Raw genomic sequence first — 23,363 nt, 5'->3', positions numbered from 1 at the left:
GACACCCACACACACACACACTGACACCCACACACACATCCACACTGACACCCACACACACACACACTGACACCCACCCACCCACACACACACACACTGACACCCACCCACACACACACACACTGACACACACACACACACTGACACACACACTGACACCCACCCACACATTGACACCCACACACACACACTGACACCCACCCACATCCACACTGACACCCACACACACACACTGACACCCACACCCACCCCACCCACCACACACACTGACACCCACCCACACATTGACACCCACACACACACACTGACACCCACCCACATCCACACTGATACCCACACACACACACTGACACCCACACCCACCCCCACCCACACACACCCACCCACCCACACTGACACCCACCCACACATTGACACCCACACACACACACTGACACCCACCCACATCCACACTGATACCCACACACACACACTGACACCCACCCACATCCACACTGATACCCACACACACACACTGACACCCACACCCACCCACACCCACACACACTGACACCCCCACCCACACGAGCAGTTTGCGAGGGGAGGTGTAGTAACTGGGACTTGCCCCACCGCTGGCTTTCTCTCTGCAGTTTGCAGCTCTCTTTCTGTCTTTCTTTCTTTCCCGTGACTTCCCAGTCGGGTGAGGGTCCTGGGAGCCGGTGGGTGACCTGCGAAGCAAAGTAAGGTGGATTTTTTTTAATATATATATATATTCTTACTGTTCATTCTCACCGCTTGTGATAGTTTTGCCCCTCGGGTTTGTGTTCTCCCCTCTCTCCCCTCTCTCCCCTCTCTCCCTCCCGGGAAGGGCTGTGTGAGGAGCAAAGGGGCTCTGTCGGGACTGAATGGTTCGCAGTGATTTCGGATCCACATCCAACAGCGTTTCAGAGGTCTATTGCGACCCTCTCGTTTACACACCGACACCTTCGCCGCAAGGGTTGGGCAGGTGGTCTGTGTGCAGGTGGGGGGGGGGGGGGGGGGGTGAGGGGGTTAACCCGGGACAAGAGAAGAAGCCACCAGGGAGGGCAGAAGGTCAGGGGGGAAAAAATAGGAACAGGTAAGGAGAGGAGAGACAGAATAGCAAATAATATAATAATAATAATAATAGAATAGCAAATAATATAATAATAATAATAGAATAGCAAATAATATAATAATAATAATAATAGAATAGCAAATAATATAATAATAATAGAATAGCAAATAATATAATAATAATAGAATAGCAAATAATATAATAATAATAGAATAGCAAATATAATAATAATAATAGCAAATAACAGAAACACAGAGAGAGAGGGAGAGAGATGGATCAGATCCACTGACTGCAAAAGTCTATAACACTATATAACACTATATCAAATGCAGGGACTACTACGACTGTTACCGAAGTCTATTTTTGTGTATTTGTAAGTCAACACAGCGGCCAATTTGTGTGCAGGAATGTCCCAGTCACCAAACAGCCACCGAGAGCGAATGACCGGTTGTATTTGGGGGGGTTGTTGGTCAGGACATGGGGAGAAACATCCTTCTCTTTTCAAGTAAAGACATGTCACATCCACCCAAACAAGTAGATGAGACCTCAGCTTAACCTCTTGTGAAGTTGAAACCAATTTGCAGTGGAACTGGCTAATCTGTCATTATTTCCAGACCCTTTAACATTTTTGTGTTAGTGTTTCAATGTAATGTGCAGATCTGCCCATCATCTGCTGGTGTTGATGAGCACTGCTGCAGCTTAGCTTCAAGTGTTCCCGGTTCCTTCCAAATAAACAGTGCAATAAGTTCCTACAGGATCGCTTCGCCAGTTACAGAAGCACTTCATTATATTATAATTGTCTTGCTGTCATAAAACTCATGATTGCCACACTTTGCATGTCGTTGGCAGCTATTAACATCATCATTGCTCCCGGCGACAGACTGTTCAATAATTTAAAAAGCATCTAATTGTCCTCACACCAGTCATTGCTGGAAATTGCACAGCTCATTGATCAGTGCCAGGAGGAGAAATTTAGTTTTCAGTGAACTGAACGGGCTGAAATGAATTTGTAAGCGGGGTCTCCTTGGAGCTGAACTGGCTCCAAGTTGACATATTCGGCAAGGAATGTCGGAATCCAGCCAACCCTCTGTGGTGCTCTCTAGGCCTGTTCCTGACCCGGGTGGGTCCACAGTATTCCAGGGCACTGCTGATGACAGCACAGCCCAGTCTGGCTCATCAGCACGACTTGAAAGGGCAGGGAATCATTCCACTCAGCTTCTGTTAACTCTGGAAACCAAAACCCTAATGGGTAGGGTGGTCCTAGCTTGGACAAACAGCAGGAAAGCTTGCCAGACAGCAATATCAATGACAAGCTATGTGGTTTTAGCTGGTTAGACTCCCACAGAGCGCCAATGCACACTCTAGCGCACTTTGGTGTCCCCAAGCTCTTGCCCATCTGTGCCTAAAACTCTCTGGAATTAGATAAGGCAGGCGCATTCTTCTTGGGAGAGTGCACATTCCAGTCAGACATAGGGAAATTTCCATGTGCAGATGGCATACATATGTAAAACTCTTGGTTTGGAAACTCTTAAGCATGGTGATGGGTTTCCGCATGTGTCAGACACCCGGCTGAGCAAAAAAATACTGTATATACAGTCGCAGTACTATACAGTATATCCTGTGAAGCACTTTGAGACATCCTACTAATGTGAAATGCTTTAAATTAAATGTAAGGCTTATTAATATAAATCCTGCCTTTAGGGACCAAGATTACATCTAGATTGGTAATGAGCCTTTTCATACGAAGGCCTGTTCAGTACAATAAGAAATTATTGATGCCATTCTGAAGTTTAGCAGAAAAAACATGAATCTACCTGCATTACCTATGAAAAGGATTCAATAACTCATATTAATTGAAGCTGCTGAGAGATGTTTCAATGCTCTGTTCCAGTAAAACTGAAATGATTAATCTCTCTACAGTAAAGCCATGTTGTGTGCTTTATTACATGAAGCTCGAGCAGGCTCCAAGCTTATACTTTTCAAATAGTTGCCAAATGGAGAACCCGGTGTAACAAATTATTTCTGCCACTAGTCTCCTGCTGTAGAGATAAAGAATGACTGCTCCGGATACATTATAGAGCTTCAAGTTTTTTTTTAAGTCAGACAACTTTGAGATGTTTCAGACTATCTGTTTATTTGGACTTGTTCTTTACTTTACACAGCTTGAAATGATCAGAAATTGTTTCAATAAAGCAAAAGTAACAGCGCTATCCAGAATGAAGGGTACAATATAAATGCAAGTTGTTGTTATTGTATTGTTGTTTTGAGCATTGTACTACATGGAGAGGAGAATAGCTGGAGAAGGTGTTAAGGATGAAGGTCTTAATGATTAAGTCTGCTGAGAGAAAGTGGACCCACACTACCTCGCCTTGTTAATGGAAGGCATTAAATGCAGACAATATTAATTCCAAATTCTGAATAACTGCTCTGAGGGAGGGGGCAGAGAATGGTAAGAGTAAGAGTCTTACAGATCAATGACAGGAACTACCTTGGAGCTGTCCTTATAAAGCTGGTCAGTAGGATTCTGCTTGAGGCATACACACAGTCAACACTCCAGAGTGTAATTATGATAACTATCCACAAGAAGAGAGATCCAAGTGAGACTAAGAACTACCAAATCATCTTATTATTTCAGTGGCTCTTAAAGTAGTGGTTTGAATAATTACAGCACATATATCAGATACCTTGAAGATGTAATCAGGAAGGAACAAACTGGATACTACATGAGGGGTGTGTGGAGCAGGTTATGACTCTATATGAGATTGTGGAACATCCTAAAGCCCTCAAGAAATCCATAAGAACATAAGAATTGCTAGACGAAAGAAGAACAAGATTCATCCAGTTCGCCTTCTACCATCCTGGCAGTCACATGCATATTATCCAGGCCCTTTAGAAGCTTAAAAACACAAACATATCACCTCTTAACTTTCCCGTTTTTAAGTGTGATCATGCCCAGTTTACCTAATCACTTCTCATAGTCCAGTGCCTCCATCCCCTCAACCATTCTGGTTGCTGCCTTTTGTATTCTCTCAATCGCTGCAAAAGCATCTTTGGACTATGGCGACCAGAACTGCATACAGTATTCCAAGTGCCCATCTAGATTGTGTTCATTGATTTTCAACCTAATGCCCCTTGAAGCTCTCATCACAAATGTGGAAGATATGGGAATACATGGCTACATTTTGGATTTCAGCTCTAAAATCCACATTAGGGTTAATGGGAGTCTTAATGATCCTATTATTGTAAAAGGGGAGTAAGGCTTGATTGTCTGCTGTCCAAATATTTATCAATAAAATATTGGGTGGTATTTGGAATAGACTCAATGTATCTGTTGTAGCCATTTCTGTTAACAGGTAAAAATGATAATAATCCTTTAATTTGATATCATAACTTATCATGTTGCTGTGAAATGCTTTGAGATTCACTACAGAGTAGTGACTGTACATTTTGTAGGCAAATGCGGCACACAATATATGCACAGCAACGTCCTACATACAGCCATGAATTGAATGACCAATTCTATCTAGAGAATTGTTGGCCAGGCAAGTTCCCTTGGTTTTTTCAAATAATATCATGGGATTTTTAATATCCACCTGAACAGGAAGATAGAACCTTGGTTTAACCTCTCATCTGAAGGACAGCATCTCTGACAACGCAGCACTCCCCGGCACTGTATTAATGTGTCAGTCTAGATGATGAGCTCAAAGTCCCTACATTGGGCTTGAATCCATAAATTTTTGATCCAGGGTTGAGAGTGCTACCAACTGAGCCAGACTGACACCTGGTGATAGTGTGCTATTAGCTGACGCACCTTGAGAAAATACTGTTGGCAAAGTTCATCCCAATATTTCATTAATATCAGTATCCAGGGATTGTGGTGGACACCAACATTTGTCTGGATTCTGTCCTTCAGGACTGCAACAAGAAGGGGTGAATGGCACTCTAGTCATTCTCATCTCTCTTCAATGAAGCAAAGTCCCAATGCAGGTTAAGCTTGTGTCTTATAAGACTAATGTCCAAATAGTTATCCTTCATGTTTCTGTGTTCCTGGGTGTGCAGCAAAGGGGTTTCCCTCAGCCCAGTCGCAAAGTCCAGAACCAAACAGTGAGGTAGTTTTATGGTATGTAGGGGAAATGGCTGCAGAGAAGGAAGGCTCCACCCTACACCAATCTGTTGCTTGGCACCCTGGGCACAGCGTCAGCTTCATGGAGGGCACATCTGTTTGCCTAAGCCCCTCACATGATGACTTGGATTAAGCAGTTGGTGTTGAACAAACTTGGTACATGGCATTGGACTTGGACCTCTAAAACATCAAAGTAGCTGATACGTCATAAGCTGTGAAGATCCTCCCACCAAACAGTAAGGCAGATAACCATCAAAAAGCTGATGAGAAAACTCTGAGGCTTGGGACAACAGTTGTTCAGTAAAGTTTGGTTTCTGAACACACGTTCAGGGCTTGGGATCCACCTTGATTGATATGAATGCAAGTAGGCGGCTGCTGCTTAAACTCCACACTTCTAATTAGTGGAACTATCATTCAGTGGGAAGGGATGTGCATCCAAGATGTGGGCAGGAGGATGGTGTCGATACTTTCACACATTGCATACTGAGCTGTGCTGCTCACCGGGGAGATTCTGGTACCTGCCATCTACCCAGTGAGGGATCAAACGTATGCTTGTTGGATATCAAATGACCAACCAGTGAGTATCCTACGATGGGGGAGGTAAGATAGACCTCCTTGCAAAAAAGTAGGGATTAAAAAATCTGCGATCAAATAAACTGTAGAACAGTAGAATGAACGGCCTCCTCCTGTTTCTGGTTTCCTATAATGCTATAAACCCATGATCTTGTGTTTCTACACCTGTATCTTCCTATATTCATGTTTTTTTGTGTTTCAATGTTCCTCTGTGGCCTTGGTGATTTCCATTGCTATGAGACTGCCAAAATCTTGATCTCTAAAAAGACCCATACTCTTCCTCCTTAATCAATAGTTATTTCTATGTTGCTTGATTCTTCAGAATTGCAGAGAGTTTGCAGAGAGGTCGTGCCTGAAAAAATGTAAACCTAAATCTCTTTCAGATACCAAATGACTTGCTATGCATTTCTGGTACTTTATGTATTTTTTTTAATATTTCCAGCTTTCATGTTTTTTTCTTTCTACTTTTTAAACCCCAAAGCTTTTTTTAATGTACATAACCATTTTCTGATCTCTACAAGCAGTCAATTTTCCCCTCAAATTAAGGATCACTATTGAAATATATTATTGATATTCCTACGTGGAACACCATATTGAAAAGCTGAGGCATCCAGATAAGGAAATTTACCAGGTTCATTGCCCAGGTGATACTCAAGCATCTGCTCTCAGCCAGGGTGCTGGCAGTGGATTTGCTACAATTGGCCTTGATGCCTCTGAGTTAGGGCATGGGAAATCATCCAAGGAATGTTGATTGTTATTGATTGACCTCTGCTGGAGGTTTGCATTGTGTGGATAATAATAATAATAATCCTTGCATTTCATATAGTGCCTTACCACGTCTTCCAGATGTCTCAAAGTGCTTCACAGAATATACTAAAAAATGAATTGACTGTATATTTTGTGGGCGAAACGTGACAGCCAGTTGCAGTGTCCCACAAACAGTCATGGATTGAAATGACCAATTTATTATTATTATTATTTTGAAGAAATTATTACTCCCAGAAAAGCGATCCGCCAATTGACTAACAACCGAGTTCCTACTTATTGCTAGGTAAACAGAAGCATGTGGAGTAAGGAAATTTGCTAAACATTTTGCCCTGTCGGAATCGAACCCAGGTCTCTCGCTTGCGAGATGAGTGCTTTAACCAATGAGGTACAGATGTCCACATGTTGGATAAGTAGAAAGATTGGCTCTCCCTCCTCCCTCTGACACTTAACTCCCTCCCCCCGACTTGGCATCAGTCTTCACCACTGTTAAGCACTCCGAGACTCTGCCCGGCATGATGGGCGCTATTTGAATTTAAGTTGTTGTTGTTGTAATATCCAGCTTCACTCTAGGTATATGAGTAAGGGAGAGTGGACCTATGCCCAGGAATCAGTCAGCACCTTCAGGAAAGTGGGATCAGCAGAAAATTGGGAGACAAATTGGTTTCAAAACAATATATTAAAAATTATGGATTGTGTTAAAGGCCGATGAATTAGGATAGCTCTTCTCTACAGACAAGTTTTCATTCATCCTCTACTGCACCTAAATGAGCTCTGTAATTGAAGTCATTGTTGATAGTCATCAGTAAATAACCGTTTGTCGATGTGTCAGGAGCATTTGTCTAGTTGGTGATGAATGAAATTGACTATAATAACAAAGGTCCATTTGTCAGTGTTGTTAAGGAACAGTGAGCAACATGAGAAAATTAGAAGACATCCCATCAAAATAAATTGCTGAATTATCTGGCACAGAGCAGCTTACCATTACTGTGTAACCACTAGCTACTCGAGCCTGTAATTGTCCACTATGTGAGAAATTCTTAGTCTAAAACATCCAGGTCATGTTTCCTAACATACGGTTTCTTTTTATGAGTGTTATTGGTCCTAAAATATTGCGATCATTAATGAAGGTCAAGGAAGAATAACAGTTAAGTCCCTGTAAATGTCCAGGAATTGGATCAACCTGCTCTTCCAACCAAAGAGAATAATGGAGAGGGAGTTATGCTTAGCACAAACACAGTAGAATGAGTGGGGAAAGTAACACCATGATTTTTAAATCTTGAAGAGGAATAGAACTTAAATATTTTGTTGTATCTACATAACAAATAAACTCTTCTATCTCAGTAACAACGTCAAAAATATTTCCTTATCGTTTATGGTTGAGGCATCTGCCTCTTCTGGGGGACTTACAGATCCCATGACATTATTTGAAAAGAGAAGGAACCAGAATTCTGGCCATACAATTTTCCATATGAGATTGGTCATTCACTTTACTGATACTTGTAGGATTGCCGCTGGCATAATATAGCTACCAAGATAATCTATAGAACAATTACTATACTTGACAAGGTTACCTATAAGGGCTTTGGAACATTTCAATATGAACAGTTGCTGTAAATGCAAGTTCTGGATGTAGTTATTGATTTATTTATTGATTTGTACAATAATCAGATTTAACTGAAGATTTGTTTCAAAATTTAAAACAGAACAGTTTGTGAGCAATAAAAGTTCTCATTAAATCTTGAGATAATTTTAATCCAGTTTTGGATTACTGCATAGACAAATCATCGCGGCTCTTTTGTACGAAACTACAATTATCTGCGGTAAGTGGCTGGTTTATCTTAGCCTCTGAAATTGTAAAACTCCGTAGAGAAAAGATCCAATCTTTTTTCTCGGGCACAATTTTTTAACCACTTCATTGTTTAGAAATGTTCTTTAATGATGGCCCCTGAAATATCTGCAGAACCCGTGCATCTTGGTCGCTCTCCTTTCTCACTGACAATTCAAGCTACTTCTCTGGAGTGAAAGTGTTTATGTCGGCTTTGCATCATATCACCCTGAGGATCAGTGTAATTAGAAATGCAGCCTCACTGATCCCAGGCGTATCTACTTCAATTACAAACTGGGTGCTGGCTTTATGGTGATGTTTAGTCAAGTTCAGCATGGGAAGAGACCTGCAGAGAGAGTTGCTGTGATAGTCAATCTGCAGTACTCTGTTTCGAATAAGCATTCAATGGGAATTCTAATCACTGGGTATAAAGTTGTTCCTCATCTCATAGTTTTATGAAAAACAAAGAGATTTGTTTCAGAACCATTTCCCACTCCTGCAGTTGAAATAAAATTGTACAATTATACCGTATAACTGTCGGTCTTCCAATGAATTCCTGTTCCACTTCTGATCAAGATGTATATCGGCCTGGTTCAGTTGATAGCACTCTCACCTCTGAGTCAAAGATTTGTGTGTTCAAGTTATACATCAGGTATTGAACTCACATTGTCTGTTGACACTCCAATTCAGTGCTGTTATTTTATGTATGGTTGGAGATGACGTCCTTTGGATGGGACGTTAAACCAAAATCCTGCTTAAGGTGGACTTTAAAGATCCAATGGCACTGTTCGAGAAGGGAGTTTCTCCCAGTATCCTGACCAACAATCCCCTAGATAAAATTAGTTATTTGATTCATGGCTGTTTGTGGGGACTTTGCTGTGTGCAATTGATCACCACATTCACCTACAAATAATATATTGTATTATCCTGTGAAGCTTTAGGACATCCTCCTGATGTGGAAGGCACTATAACAAATGCACGAATTTCTATTAGTATAAGATAATAACACTTCTAAGTAATAAACTCTATAGAGAGTATAAATTAGACACCAGTGTGTGAGTCATATGATTATTATACATCCCTCATATGTGAAATTGTGTCTTACGAAGCTGTTAACATCTCAAATCACTTCACATTGTTTTACTGTGAATAGTGACTGTGTACTCGTGGTGCAGTTGTGCACAACAATGTCCCCAAACAGCCATGAAGTGAATGATCAATTTCACATACATTGATAGATCATGGAAGCTGAATAACATTCTTATGGGAGCCATAACATATTCATTGCAATAATTATCATCTTGAATTTGTATTAAAACATTGCTTATTTTCATCAGTGGCTGTGGAACTACATTCCAGGATAACATTCCAATGCAGTGTTGGGGGAGTGCTGCATTATCACATTAACACATGAGATGTTAAGTCAAGGTCCCGTCTAATTGTTCAGGTGAGCATTAAAGATTCTGTGGAACTATTCAAAAAGAGTTTCGCCTGGTGTCCTGTCCAACAATCACCAGATGAAATTGATCATTCACTTAATGGCTGTTTGGAGACATTGTTGTGCACAAATTAGCTGCTGCCATTTACCCACAAATAAACAGTCACTATTCACAGTAAAACAATTTGAAGTGATTTGAGATGTCTCAACAGCTTCATAAGGCACAATTTCAAATGCAAAGGTTATATTACAACAACAGAAAATACTCCCTGCCTTCTGCACATTGGTCTGCTACTATTTACAATTTTTAAAAAAAGGACTGAATGTAATAATGATAATCCTTGCATTTGCTATAACTCTTCATCACGTCTTTGAGATGTCTCAAAGTGCTTCAAAGAATTGACAATATATTTTGTGGGCGAGATGAGGCAACCACTTGCGCACATCGGTGTCCCACAAACAGTCGAGGATTGAGTGACTAAATTATTATTTTTAAAATTTAATTTTGAAGGGATTATTACCTCCAGAAAAGCAATCTACCAATCGACTAACAACCAGGTTTGTACTTACTGCTAGGTAGACGGAGATGTGTGGAGTAATGAAATTTGCCCAACATTTCTCCCTGCTGGGAATATATAGGGAAAGGCTTCCTGACCTTGTTTTGAAATATTGGAGGCAGCATTTGAGGCTGCTTCAGGCTGAAATAATTCTGTTTTTAGTATAATTCTGTGCAGTCTTACATTGTACAGGCTAAGACTGAGTGGAAATTTGCATCTAGCATCAGTTTAGTGAAGTCCTGTAGCTCAGTGGTTAGAGCACTCGCTTTGCAAGCGAGAGACCTGAGTTCAATTCCAGGCAGAGGGCGAAACCTTGGGCAAGTTTCCTTACTCCACACGCCTAATAATAATCCCTCCAAAACCAAAACAATAATAAATTGATCATTTTCAATCCACGACTGTTTGTGGGACATTGCTGTGCGCAATTGGCTGCCGCGTTCGCCCACAAATATACAGTCAATTCACTTTACAGTGTGTTCTGTGAAGCGCTTTGGGACGTCCTCCCGACGTGAAAAGCGCTATATCAAATGCAAGGATTATTATTATTTAGTGCTTTCTGTCTGGTTTGTAACTTTGGCATCAAACTGTCTCAATGTGGGGTGCTTCAATTTAGAACGAGGCACGATGATTTCTTCCAAGGAGAATAAACAATCATTAACATACATGAAGCTGAAGTCTGCACTGTGTGCATAACCTGCAGAACTGTACACATTATTGGAAATGGCGTCTATTGTTACAACTGATCAAGATTTTGAGTAGTGATTCATTGCTTGTGCCCATTGTCGTCGGAGCTGTTCAGTTTTGTTTAGCCCCGAAGTGCTGTTTGCCTTTATCTAATATTTTTTCCATTTCTCCAGGTTGTGCTACTCCGATGGTTCAGATATTCCACTAATCAAATGAAAGCCAACAAAAAAGAATTAGCAGGTAAAATTCTGGATTGTTCAGTTTTATTGAGTCGCGTTCCCTGCTTTTAGAGGTCATGTTTAACTAAGAGATTCACGTCAAGAAGTCAATATACTAGTTTGTAAGGAAAAGGTGTTATTTCACGATTACAGGAACATTACTGCTGCAGTATTTTAGCTGTAGTCATTCATCCATTTAGCTGTCTCCATTATTTAAGGTGACTAACCTTTCCAAATGCTCCAGTGGATGAAAGAGACAATGATAAAAGCCTTTGTAGCACTTTAGAAGATAAAATTACTATTATTTAAGGAGGTTTCTAGTGGGCATGTGCTGTCTATTATCTGTTTTTTTGTGTACAAGTGAAAGTACAAAAGTGAAATTACAGATTAGTTCATCTCTATGCATCTCTCCTCATACCTCAGAGACTTCACTCATGCCTCTATCTTTGTTACTCTTCTTTGAACCCTCATCAATAAAGGTATGCATGCTCCAAATGATATTGGAATTCAGAATCATGAAGACAAATACTAATGGAGAAATTGAGTTATTGTTTAGTAGCATCTTATTAGGGTCTAAAATGCAACCATTGTCTTCCCCTTCAGATTAATCTCTTTCATCCCAACAAACCTCTAGTTGTGACCTGGTCATTCAAAGATACAGCAGGTGTCATCCCCCGCTTGGTTGGTGGCACTCTTGTCTATAAGTCAGAAGTTCGTGGGGACTTTGAGCACATAATCTAGGCTGAAACTCCAGTGTAGTGCTGAAGGAGTCAAATTGTCGAAGGTGATGTCCTTGAAATGAGATGTTTTCCTGTTCAGATGTATGTTAACAATCCTAGGCTACTGTTTGAAAAGAGAAGGGAGTTTCTTATGGTATCATGGCCAATGGTCTCCATTCACTTCATGGATGTTTGTGGGATGCTGCTGCATGCAAATTGGCTGCTGTGTTTTCCTACAAATGCAGAGTCACTACACTTTACAGTAAAATCCTTTGAGATGTTTTGAAGCTATATCAAATGCAATGATTATTAGTATTTTCAGTTCAGCAGCTGATAATCCAACCCATTGAAGCAAACAAATAAACCCCTGGCTGATGTGGAGTTGAACCAAGAGATTCTTGGTGAATACCAGACTCAGTGTGAAATGAACACTAAGCAGCATCCTAAGCGAAAGTGAGAGGGGAGCAGCAAAGGCAATATAGAAAATTGAGCTTTTATTTTATTTTAAGCAACGTCCTTGCTTCCTTCAAGCACAATCATTACCTTTCAAAACTGGAACCTTTTCTTGAAGCACAGGGAGACCATTTGACAGAGCAGCTGTTTTCCCACCATTGAAACCAACCACGCAGTTCCAATCCCAGTGCAGTGTGACGAGATGCTATCATCAGCCTCAGACTGCACCTGCTGATCTCATGGAGATATCTTGAGCATGCAATTATTCCATTCTCCATTTATAAAAGGCATAAATGTATTCTCATTGGTCGGTGAGTTATTCTAACAAACCATTGAATCGGGACCATTAAACCCCTCGACCACCTGCATACAATTTAGACCAGCCTAGCTTTGCCGAAGTAGATCCCAAATTAAATAAATGCTTTAAAGCAACCCAATATGCCTACCACTGTACCATGTCTGGCAAACCTTTATTTCATTCATGTCAAGAGACACAGAGAAATACTGAAGCCTTTTCATTATATCTCTCATATGTTCAAAATTCAAATTGACATTAAAAATCTCGCAGCGCTTATTTATTTTTTGGGTTGAAAGATTTTTTTAAATGTTATTTTCATAATAAACACACAAACAAATGAGCATGCTTACAAATAAATAGTTTGTGTGTACAGTGCATTTGAAACCTATAGTCAAATTATTGTAACATTAATCATAATATTCATGATTTGATGTCCTGATAATAGTATAATTTATGCTTACAAAATACAGTCATAACATTTTAGAGTAATTCCTGTGAAGCGTTTTCATTAGTACTCCCATCCTGAATGTCGCTATATCAAATACAATAAATATTATTATTAATAATAGTATAACCAGATTACATCAGCTATAATAATCCTTGCAGTTGATATTTTACAAACAATGATAACAAATTTATATTTATATAGCACCTTTCATATCAGGAGGATGTCCCAAGGTAATATTCCTGAATATTTCAGGGTTTGCACCCGGGTTAGGGAGTCATAGGGACTCCGGGATGGAATTCTAGGGAGCAGATTGTGGAGTGTTAGGACGTGACACAGGCCAGTACCTGTTGAGTGGAGGGAGCAGCTGGTTTGTGCAGTTTGAGAAAGTCACAGAGGTAGGGTGGGGCAAGACCATGGAGGGATTTAAAGTTTAAGGTGAGAATCTTGAACTTGATTCTCTGGGGATGGGAAAACAGTGGAGCTGGGAGAAAATGGGGGTGATAGGCTTGTAGAGCCAGGTGCCGGATAATGTAAGAACAACTGAAAGAGCTTCACACATTTTCTGTAACTTCACTGACCTTTGGCAGTGAGCAGCTGTTCTTTGCTGCTCAGTGTATTCAATGGCCTTTGTCTATGTGCATTGATAATGGGGAATATAATAGCAATTGCTGGCAAAAGATGGTATATGTATTGATAAATCAAGAAAAGCTTTTTTCCTTGAATTATGTGTGATGGTTATCATTGAATGGGGCTGAGAAACATTTTCTCATAAATGCAGCATGTGAAACTTGTGCTCCACAAAGTTTTGTGAAAATATTGCCTGAATTACTATTAATAATCATAACAATACTTGCATTTGTCATAATGCCTTTCACGTCAGGAGGATGTCCCAGGGTGCCTCACAGGATTTACTGTAAAGTGGAGTGACTTTACAGTAAATTACAATTCATCGGTGAATTGTCAGGTTTTAAAATATATTCATTGATATCCTAAATAATAATAATAATAATTCTTGCATTTTATATAGTACCTTATCATGTCTTTGTGAGGTCTCAAAGCACTTCACAGAATATACTGTAAAGTAAATTGACTGTATATTTTGTGGGCGAAACGCAGCAGCCAAACAGTCATGGATTGAGTGACCAAATTATTATTTGGAAGCGAACTCGAGTTCTCCCACTTGCGAGGCGAGTGCTCTAACCAAAACACTGCAGGTAAATAAGAGTATGATTGTTGGACTCTTTGTGTTCAGTCCCTGGAGAGCAGCTGATAAAAATAAAAAGCCATAAACCATAGAGATCTAGTAGCCTGTTAGTAGCAGCCATTAATGTTGGAGTTTCTGTTTACCCACAGAGTGTACTTTTCAGGCAGTTCAAGTACAGGAAATGGCTCCCTTTTTCAGGAAGCCAGTGAAAAGCTTTAGCACATTCAGATTTAAAATCACTCAGTGCAGAATAGATTTATTACAAACTGGATCATAAAACATATGCCCATCACCTGTGACTAAGTGTGATTCAGAGCCCTAACAAAGATGATAAGGTTTTTGTGCTGCAACACCTCTTATGAGGCGCACCATAGGGGAAATAGAATTCACATCAGTGACTGGCTTATTCTGACCTGGGTGTCCTGTTTGCCTACAACTCTTCAATTATCCATGATGCACATTGAGAAGTTTGATGTCTTTGGACCAATTTTCTCCCCTCCTCTCCTCTTTATAGGGAAATAGCATATGATGGGTAGATCCAGTAGTTACAGCATCCCTTTGCTATCTGACTCAAGTCATCATTCTTTGCTGAATATCAACAAGCTTTTGACTGAGGAGGCATCACAGCTATTAGGATTCACTTTATACTGATCTGGAGCATCTGCACTCAATGGATTTCCCCTCCTCAGTCCAGGAAAGCACAAACTTTAGTAGCAGCCTCGATGTTGCAATGGTTAGAACTACATCTTACAGACCAGGAGTTCCTGGTTCTATTCCTCATCCATGCTGAGTTTGCTGCTCTCAGCCAGTGCTGCATGGGAAAGCTAAATGGACCCCAGCCTTCCCAGAGTCAGGGAGGAGAATTCCTGCTCCTAGTCCCTCTAGAGCACCCTCTAGTGGTTGTGGGCATGTGTGGTAGCTGGTTGGAAATGACCAGGCTTCACTATGAATGCCCTGTACACTCAAGTGCCAACACTCAGTACCAACCTCACACATGAGCAATGGCCACTTGGAGGCAGGGGACTGAAAGACAACCAGCACTTACTCCATACTGTATTATCCCACCACCCATCACAGCATCAAACCATCTCTTAAATGAGTCCAACATTCTTGGCTCATCCCTTCACATGGGATGGCACCTCAGTGCACTTAACAGTGGCAGAGACACGACATTGAGCCGGTGAGAGGGGAGGTGATAGTTGGCTCGGTTGAAGAGGAAGATCTTCAAGTGTGACCAGAAGACAGGGAGGAGGAGGCAAGGCAGGGAAATTGAGAAAGAGTTCCATAGTTCAGGGTGTAGTGGCTGAAAGCCACGGCCGCCGATGGTTGGAGCAGAGAGGACGAGGAACATGCAGGAGGCAAAGAATACATTACTTTACAGAAGAATACATTACATTACAGAAGAATACATTACATTACAAAGAATACATTACAGAGGCAAAGGAAGCCATACTCCTTGGCTCCCGTCAACATCTTCGCTCCTGTGGATCCGAATTCCTCAACCTCTCTGATCGCTCTCTCAGACTCACTGAACCAGTGTTCCAGCACCTTGGGACGTCCTCCTGACGTGAAAGGTGCTATACAAATGTAATTTTTTTATTGTTGTTGTTCAAATCCCTTCACTCCCTGACACCTCCCTACCTCTCCGACCTCCTCACTCCCCAATCCACCACCCGGCGCCTTGGCTCAACTGGCATTGGTCTCCTGCTTATCCCTCGCACCCTCCACTCCACCATTGGATGTTGCGCTTTCAGCCACTACACCCCAAAACTGTGGAACACTCTCCCTCAAACTCTCTGCCTTGCCTCTTTTTTCCCCTTTTGCAAGTCCCACCTGAAAACCTTCCTTTACAACCATGCTTACGGTCACCTCCCCCCTCCACCCCCGGCTTGGAGTCAGGCTCCGCCACTGTTAAACGCTCTGAGATGCTACTTCCAAATAAAGGCTGAATTTTCCCCATTTGACTCACAGGCTAAGACTAGGTAGAATGTTGGGTCTCCAGTGTTTGTATTAAATACTAAGTTATATTGATTGCTTTGTTGCTGATCAATGTCCAATCTCATATTTAAACCAACAGTTTACATTCTTATCTGTTCATTCACTGGCTCCACTCTTTGCTTTCTGAGCGTCCATTAGTCCAGAGAATACATGTAGAACCCATAACTTCAGGGAAAGTGTAGTGGGTAGAGTTGTAGCCTGCAACTCCCACAGATACAATGACTGTATCTTCCCCATTGGGATTTCATCACCAATTGGGTGGGGAAGAGACAAGGTTTGAGAGTTGGGTTTGGGCTGGGCACTAGTGTGTTTATGTGGGTTTAGAGCTGCTCTTTTATTTGTGTTTGTGAATCTGAGAGTATGTGCAGTGGTGGTTCTATCATGCACAAATTGCTAAACACAGAGATCTTATGTTTAAAATAGGAAATTGCATTATGTGGCTGTGTGGAGGAAGTTTTTTCTTGGGGAAGTACATGCAGTCGCACCTTTATTTGGGGAAGGAGATAAAAGAATACTCTTTTGTGTGAGGAGAGATCGTGTGAGGTGGTTAAGAATCTATAATGTGAAATGGGGGTGAGACAGAGAGACGAAAACAAGCTTATGTCTGGTCTAGTTACTGTTTGGTGCTGTTACTGAATGCAGAGCAAGACAATGAAAACATCACATACTGTAGCAGCCTTTGTTCACTTTAAAGAACAGTAAAAACCTGATTTATTTACAGTGCACCACATCCCCTCACCACCAACTATTTATTCTGATGAATTGTGTGAAATTGTGAAAGGCGCTCCGAGACATTACCCCGAGTGAAGGACGCTGTATAAATGGATGGTGTTCTTAATATAGCTAAATCATTTACTATCAATAACAAGAGGTCCTGCTTAAACTGTACCGTGCTGCAGTCAGCTCTCCTGTTTTGCTCATGTTGTACTTGTGACATCTAGTGGTGAAATTACATAAGTACAGTATACAGTTTGGTCCCATTATTACCTGCTTCTTTGAAGCTGTGTGATGTGAACAGAGGTGTGTAAAGTAAGGAAATTTGCCTAACGTTTCACACTGCTCGGCAATTGAACCCATGTCCTCTCGCTTGTGAGGTGAGTGCTCTAACCACTGAGCTACGTGACTCCATAATAATATAACAATCATTTTTGCATTTGATATAGCGCCATATCACAACAATCAGATGTTTCGAAACACTTCACAGGAGTAACTGGGAGTAAGCCAGCTGGCTCCACAGATGTGACAGCAGCTCTAGTAGCTTTGGGATTTTATGGATCCCAAACATCCTGTTACAATGAGACTCCAATGTATGTTGAAATGGTACTTAAACAAAACTGTTATCAATGAGAATCCTCTCAGCACTCAGTCAGCTTGTCCTTTCAATCTCATAGGGCAGTCCTCCCAACATGAAAGACACTATAAAATGTAAATTTGTATTGGATTCTCATTATAAAATGAAACCTACAGTTTGGAGAAATTTTCTGGTTCCATTAACAACCATGTGTAAAACATTTGGGAGAGCACTGCATTACTGGACATGACATCCTTATAATAATGATAATAATTCTTATATTTGATATCTAAGGAGGATCACATCAGGAGGATTTACTGTGAAATGTAGTGACTGTGTATTTCATAGACGAACGTGGCAACCAATTTGCAGTGTCCCACAAACAGCCATGGTGTGAACGACCAATATTGGGGGATTATTGGCCAGGACACCGGGAGAAACTCTTCTCTTTTCAAATAGCTGCCTGGAATTCTTGTCTGTTGTTCCGGTAGACATTAAAGATTGTGCAAAATGCCTGCCCTGTTTATCTAAAAATACAGTCGCTACATTTGACAGTAATTACTGTGAAGCTCTTTGAGACATTTTGACATTGTAAGTACAAGATCAATGCAATAATTATTATCATGACATTGCACAACGATCATTATTATTTTTAATAAGCCAGTTTTTCATTAAAAATAAAACCGGCAGGAGCTTTCAGAACAAATAAGCATTTAGGATTGGATGAGTGAAAATTCTTTGTGCTCAAGAAAAGGTCTCTGTTGCCTTTAGGCATTGAAACAATAATGAAGAGTTCAGGAAATAAAGGATTTTGCCACTAATTGAATTTGGTTTCCCTGCAGGAAAGAAAGCCCATTGACTGGTCTCCATACAACTCATTGTCTTTGATGATGAAGACCTGGAATTTACATTCTTTGGCTCTACATTGAAGGTGTGACCACCTCCTGCGTGGTACACCTTTCAGGCCTCCTACGTCTGTGAATCATCAACAAGATGGTTTGGAAATTGTAACTGTTTTTTGGGCAGATTTTGGGGTGAAGGGTGGGGTGGTGCGTGGGGCTGAAAAACAATGAACTTCACCAATTGTTCGTTTGACTCCTGCGCCGGGCAAACAAAGACGTTCACTGAAAGGCTGGCGGTGTCTTTGTCACTGTCACTCATCACATTGCTCACCACGCTGCTGAACACTGCGGTGATTTCCGCCATCTGTCTGACCAAGAAACTCCACCAACCGGCCAACTATCTGATCTGTTCCTTGGCCCTGACTGACCTGCTGGTGGCTGTGCTGGTCATGCCGGTCAGTATTATGTACATGGCGACTGACGTCTGGCTCCTCGGGTACATTGTGTGTGAGGCTTGGCTAAGTCTGGATATGACCTGCTGCACCTGCTCCATCCTCCACTTGTGTGTCATCGCCCTGGACCGCTACTGGGCCATTACAGACGCCGTGGAATATGCCCGAAAGAGAACAGCGCGACGTGCCTGTGTCATGATACTGAGCGTCTGGGCCATCTCCACACTCATCTCCATGCCACCTCTCTTCTGGAGGAGATACGATGCCAACAGCACCAGCGAGAAGTGCCTAATCACGCACGACCACATCATCTACACCATTTACTCCACACTGGGGGCCTTCTACATCCCCATGGCCCTCATTCTCCTGCTCTATTACCGCATCTACAATGCGGCCAAGCACCTGTATCAGAAGCGGGGCTCCAGCCGGCACTTTAGCAGCCAGAGCGGCCAGAGTCAGATCTCCTACATGAGCTGCAGGCTGACCCACACCTTCTGCGGCTCAGACTTCTCCACCTCCGACCCCGCCTTGGAGTTCGACAAGATCAACGTCACGTTGAGGATGCCTCCATTTGAGAGCGACATGGTGAACCCTTGCGACCGACAACAGATCTCCACCTGTCGGGAAAGGAAGGCAGCCCGAATCCTCGGCCTCATCCTCGGAGCCTTCATCATCTGCTGGCTGCCCTTCTTCATCAAGGAGCTCTTTGAGGGGCTTCGCTTGTGCACTGTGTCTCCGCTTGCTGCTGACCTCCTCACATGGCTTGGCTACATCAACTCATTAATCAACCCCTTGCTCTACACCAGTTTCAATGAAGATTTCAAACTAGCCTTTCAAAAGCTTATAAGGTGCAGGAAACACTCTTAGCAACCGAACAGTCAAGTATTTGTTATCTGCCTTAAAAATGCCCTCCAACCACTGAATGTCTCAATGTGTTGCTCAAAGTACCATTAAATTATTTTGTCTTTGTCTACTTGCAGATCAGAGGCAAATCTTTAATATGATAATATTTGATAAATATCTGGTAAAATAAATACTTGTGCAATTTCCCAATATTATGTATTAAAGAGACTGCGGTTATGTGGGTTTTATTTTCACACTGGCAGAAATAAACTAAAGTATTGTTTTTGATGGTTTGCAGGAAGCTAGTCAACCAGTTAAACTGCCTGTTCAGGTGGACATTATAGATACCATGACACTATTCGGAAAGAGGTTTTCCCCCATCGTTTCTCCCAGATAAAATTGGTCATTCATTTCATGGCTGTTTATGGGATATGCATATCACATCACATATCACATCTCCATTATTATTATTATATTGCTATGCTCAAATTGGCTGCCACTTTTTCCCATAAAATACAGTCACTACACTTTACAGTAATGCAAAATACAGTAGTTTCATGTCTTCCTGTCATGAAACGTGCTACATAAATGTAAAATAGTTGTGGTCATAAATCTTCTGATGTGCTTTGAGACGTTTTCTTGATGTGATATGCACAATATCAAATGCAAGGATGATCATTTTATCGTTATCTCAGCTGGAACTATAACTTACTTCAACACCATCTGATCTTAGGGGGAGCATAATCATCTAGGGCTCCCAGGCCTGATCACTCTCCTGCTAGAAAGTGCATTTCCAGTTGTTGGTTGAGAACAGAATAGCCTTCAGCTGTAACATGCCCCTAGTTAAATATCTCACCAAAATGTACCATCATGGCTCATACATGTTAAATTGTCACTTAGGCAGAGTTACCAAAGGAATCTGGTTCCACTATTAATAATAGTAATAATCCTTGCATTTCATATAGCGCTTGATCACATCTTCGAGACATCTAAAATCGCTTCACAGAATATAATGTAAAGTGAATTAACTGCATATTTTGTGGACGAAATGGCGCCATAATCCAGAATGAGACAGATGCCTTCAGGAGAAGATCGGAGGGAAGGATACCAGAGAAAAGCATTTTAAAAAAGCAAGATAATAAGGACATTTTAAGAAACAGAAATTCACATCTTGTACAAATTTGTATTCAAAGGTTTGCACACACATTACGTTATGCAACTGACAAAAAATACAAATCAACCCTATTGTTTCATACCAGAGGTCTGAAAGTGCCTCGAATGTAAACTTTAGTGTGACAACATTAACAACAATTTGCATTTATATATAGTGCCCTTCAGGCGGGGTAATGTCTCAGAACACTTAAACGTTTGATCTGAGTGTGGGTGCATGTCGCTAATGCTAAGGTCTGTATGAAAGATCCCACTGCATCTGATATCAGCATGTGATCACCTGCCACTCCTCCAATGTAAATATGTTTGTGTTCCAGGAACTACTTTTAATTTTGAGGTGGAAGTGCTGGGGACGAGAGAGGAAAGGAGTGGGATTGTAACAAGAGAAAAATAATTAAAAGTGATCCATTATTGGCAATTTATACTGGGTATTAATTTGATCAACATAAAATTATCCTAACCTCTGAATTTTGTTTCTGAGATTTAAATAAAGTAATGCTTTGTTTTTCAAACCAGCCTCATCTTCCACATTTCCTCTTTCACTGAAGCTTCTTCCAAAAAGCTTGGAATCCTTTCCTGTGTCACAGATTTATTTTCCCCTCAAAGACTATTAACTATCTGTCATGCCCAAATGCACTTTGGACAATTGGTCCCAATTTGTGACATTTTTTCTGGCCCCTGGCACAGACTAGCTATATGCTTCCTCTTAGTGATATCATCCGCAGACAAGGGGTCAACTTCCACATGTATGCGGATGACACCCAACTATATCTCTCCGCCTCCATCCTTGACTCCAGGACCACTGCTGTCCTGACAGAATGTCTGTCAGACATCAAGTCCTGGATGAGAGCCAACTTGAATGTCAACAAGACCGAGGCTCTCCTGATTGGCTCCCGTCAGCGTCTCCACACCTCAGGCGCTGACAGCATCACCATCCGTGGTTGCACACTCCACCTTACTAAACCAGTCTGGAACCTTGGGGTCTTGTTTGACCCTCAACTATCCTTTCTACCCCACATCCATGCCATGACCCGCTCTGCCTTCCCCCACCTCCGTAACATCACCCGGCTCCGCCACTCTCACACTGCGGGCCGCCGAAACCCTCATACACGCATTCATAACATTGAGGCTTGACTAGGCGAACTCCTTGCTTGTTGGCCTTCCCAACTCCTTCCTCCATAGGTTGATGATCATCCAGAACTCTGCAGCCCGTGTCCTCTCCCGCACCAGGACTCTGTGACCCTATCACCCCCATCCTCACCCGACTCCACTGGCTCCCAATGGCTTTGCTCCCCCCTCTCTCTGCGACCACCTAACCCCTACCATCCTGCCCGCTCCCTCCGCTCAGGGGCTCCAGCCTGCTTCACGTCTCCCACCATTGGCAGGCAGGCCTTCTGCCACGTGCAGTATTGTATGTTCCTGCGTTCCCTACATTCTTACTTTGTTTAAATCATAAGTAATGGCAACTACTCCAACTTATTATTTTTCAAGAACTCAAAACTCTTGAACTTCCCACCTCCTTCAGCTTTCCCTTCTCCCACAGTCAATCAGCTTTTCATACCCAAGCTTCACTTGACTTATTCACAACTGCTTGATTGATCTGTGCCTCTTTCCTACTCATTCAACTTATGCGTAGGATTGTGTGCTGTTTGCCCTTTACTGTTTTTTTGATAAGCAAAACCATAAGGAGATCACATAGTTAAATTAAAAGCAAGCTAAGAGCTTAAACTTTAGAAACAATAATAACAGCTTGCATTTACATAGAACCCTTCATGTAGGTTGATGCCTTGGAGAGTTTCATAGTGGCAGGGCAAGGGAAAAGCGGGCAGGGGAGACGGCCATAGGTATAGTCGAAGAGGAAGATTTTAAAGTGACATTTAAAAATATATTACAAATTTACATTTATATAGTGCCTTTCACACTGGGAGGCGCTTGACAGTCCTGGCTTGACACCTGAGCTGGGGTAGGAGCCGATAGGATGGGTTTCACTGATTGCGGCACGAGGAAGAGCAGAAGAGATTACACACATCAGGCCAGTGTTACGCCTGTGAAAATCCCCTGAGCTCAACACACCGAGAATTATGTGTACAATGCCTTGTTACTGAAAATCTCAGAAAAATTTGCACTATTGAATATTAATGATCAGTCATCACTTTATTTGCTACAGATTCCAGCTAGGAACATAGGAACAGGAGTACGCAATTCATGCCATCAAGCTGTTCCATCAATTTATTCATGTGCGGCAGCTCTTTCTAATCCCACTAAAAGTACATTGTTTACAAGCATACAGTTAAATGGGGAAACTGCAACTATGAAGCAATGCTGAATATTTATGACGTCTATCATCTCTCTTTCTTCAACATAGTGCTATTGCCGACTCTTTG

General features: G+C 41.6%; 1 protein-coding gene across 2 annotated transcripts; it reads left to right on the top strand.

Annotated features, from left to right (window-relative positions):
• Positions 1 to 16,370: 16,370 nt before the first annotated feature.
• On the top strand, positions 16,371 to 19,833 carry LOC103178888 (5-hydroxytryptamine receptor 1E). 2 transcript variants are annotated; one of them, XM_042333452.1, is made up of 2 exons: positions 16,371 to 16,384; positions 18,804 to 19,833. In XM_042333452.1, exons 1-2 carry the CDS (start codon positions 16,371 to 16,373, stop codon positions 19,831 to 19,833), a joined length of 1,044 nt encoding a protein of 347 aa, XP_042189386.1. The 2 variants fall into 2 exon arrangements, with proteins under 2 accessions (XP_042189386.1, XP_007892053.1); XM_007893862.2 differs by lacking the exon at positions 16,371 to 16,384 and having other exon boundaries at positions 18,742 to 19,833.
• Positions 19,834 to 23,363: the final 3,530 nt, after the last annotated feature.

The sequence above is a fragment of the Callorhinchus milii genome, unplaced genomic scaffold, assembly GCF_018977255.1.
Source record: "Callorhinchus milii isolate IMCB2004 unplaced genomic scaffold, IMCB_Cmil_1.0 Scaffold3, whole genome shotgun sequence".
Lineage (NCBI taxonomy): Eukaryota > Metazoa > Chordata > Chondrichthyes > Chimaeriformes > Callorhinchidae > Callorhinchus > Callorhinchus milii.
The sequence above is the reverse complement of the archived record's forward strand: the minus strand, read 5'-3'. Positions and strand labels throughout refer to the sequence as shown.

Excerpts from the sequence above, each read along its gene's own strand:
- LOC103178888 (XM_007893862.2), top strand. The coding sequence starts at position 18,742 with ATGAACTTCACCAATTGTTCGTTTGACTCCTGCGCCGGGCAAACAAAG.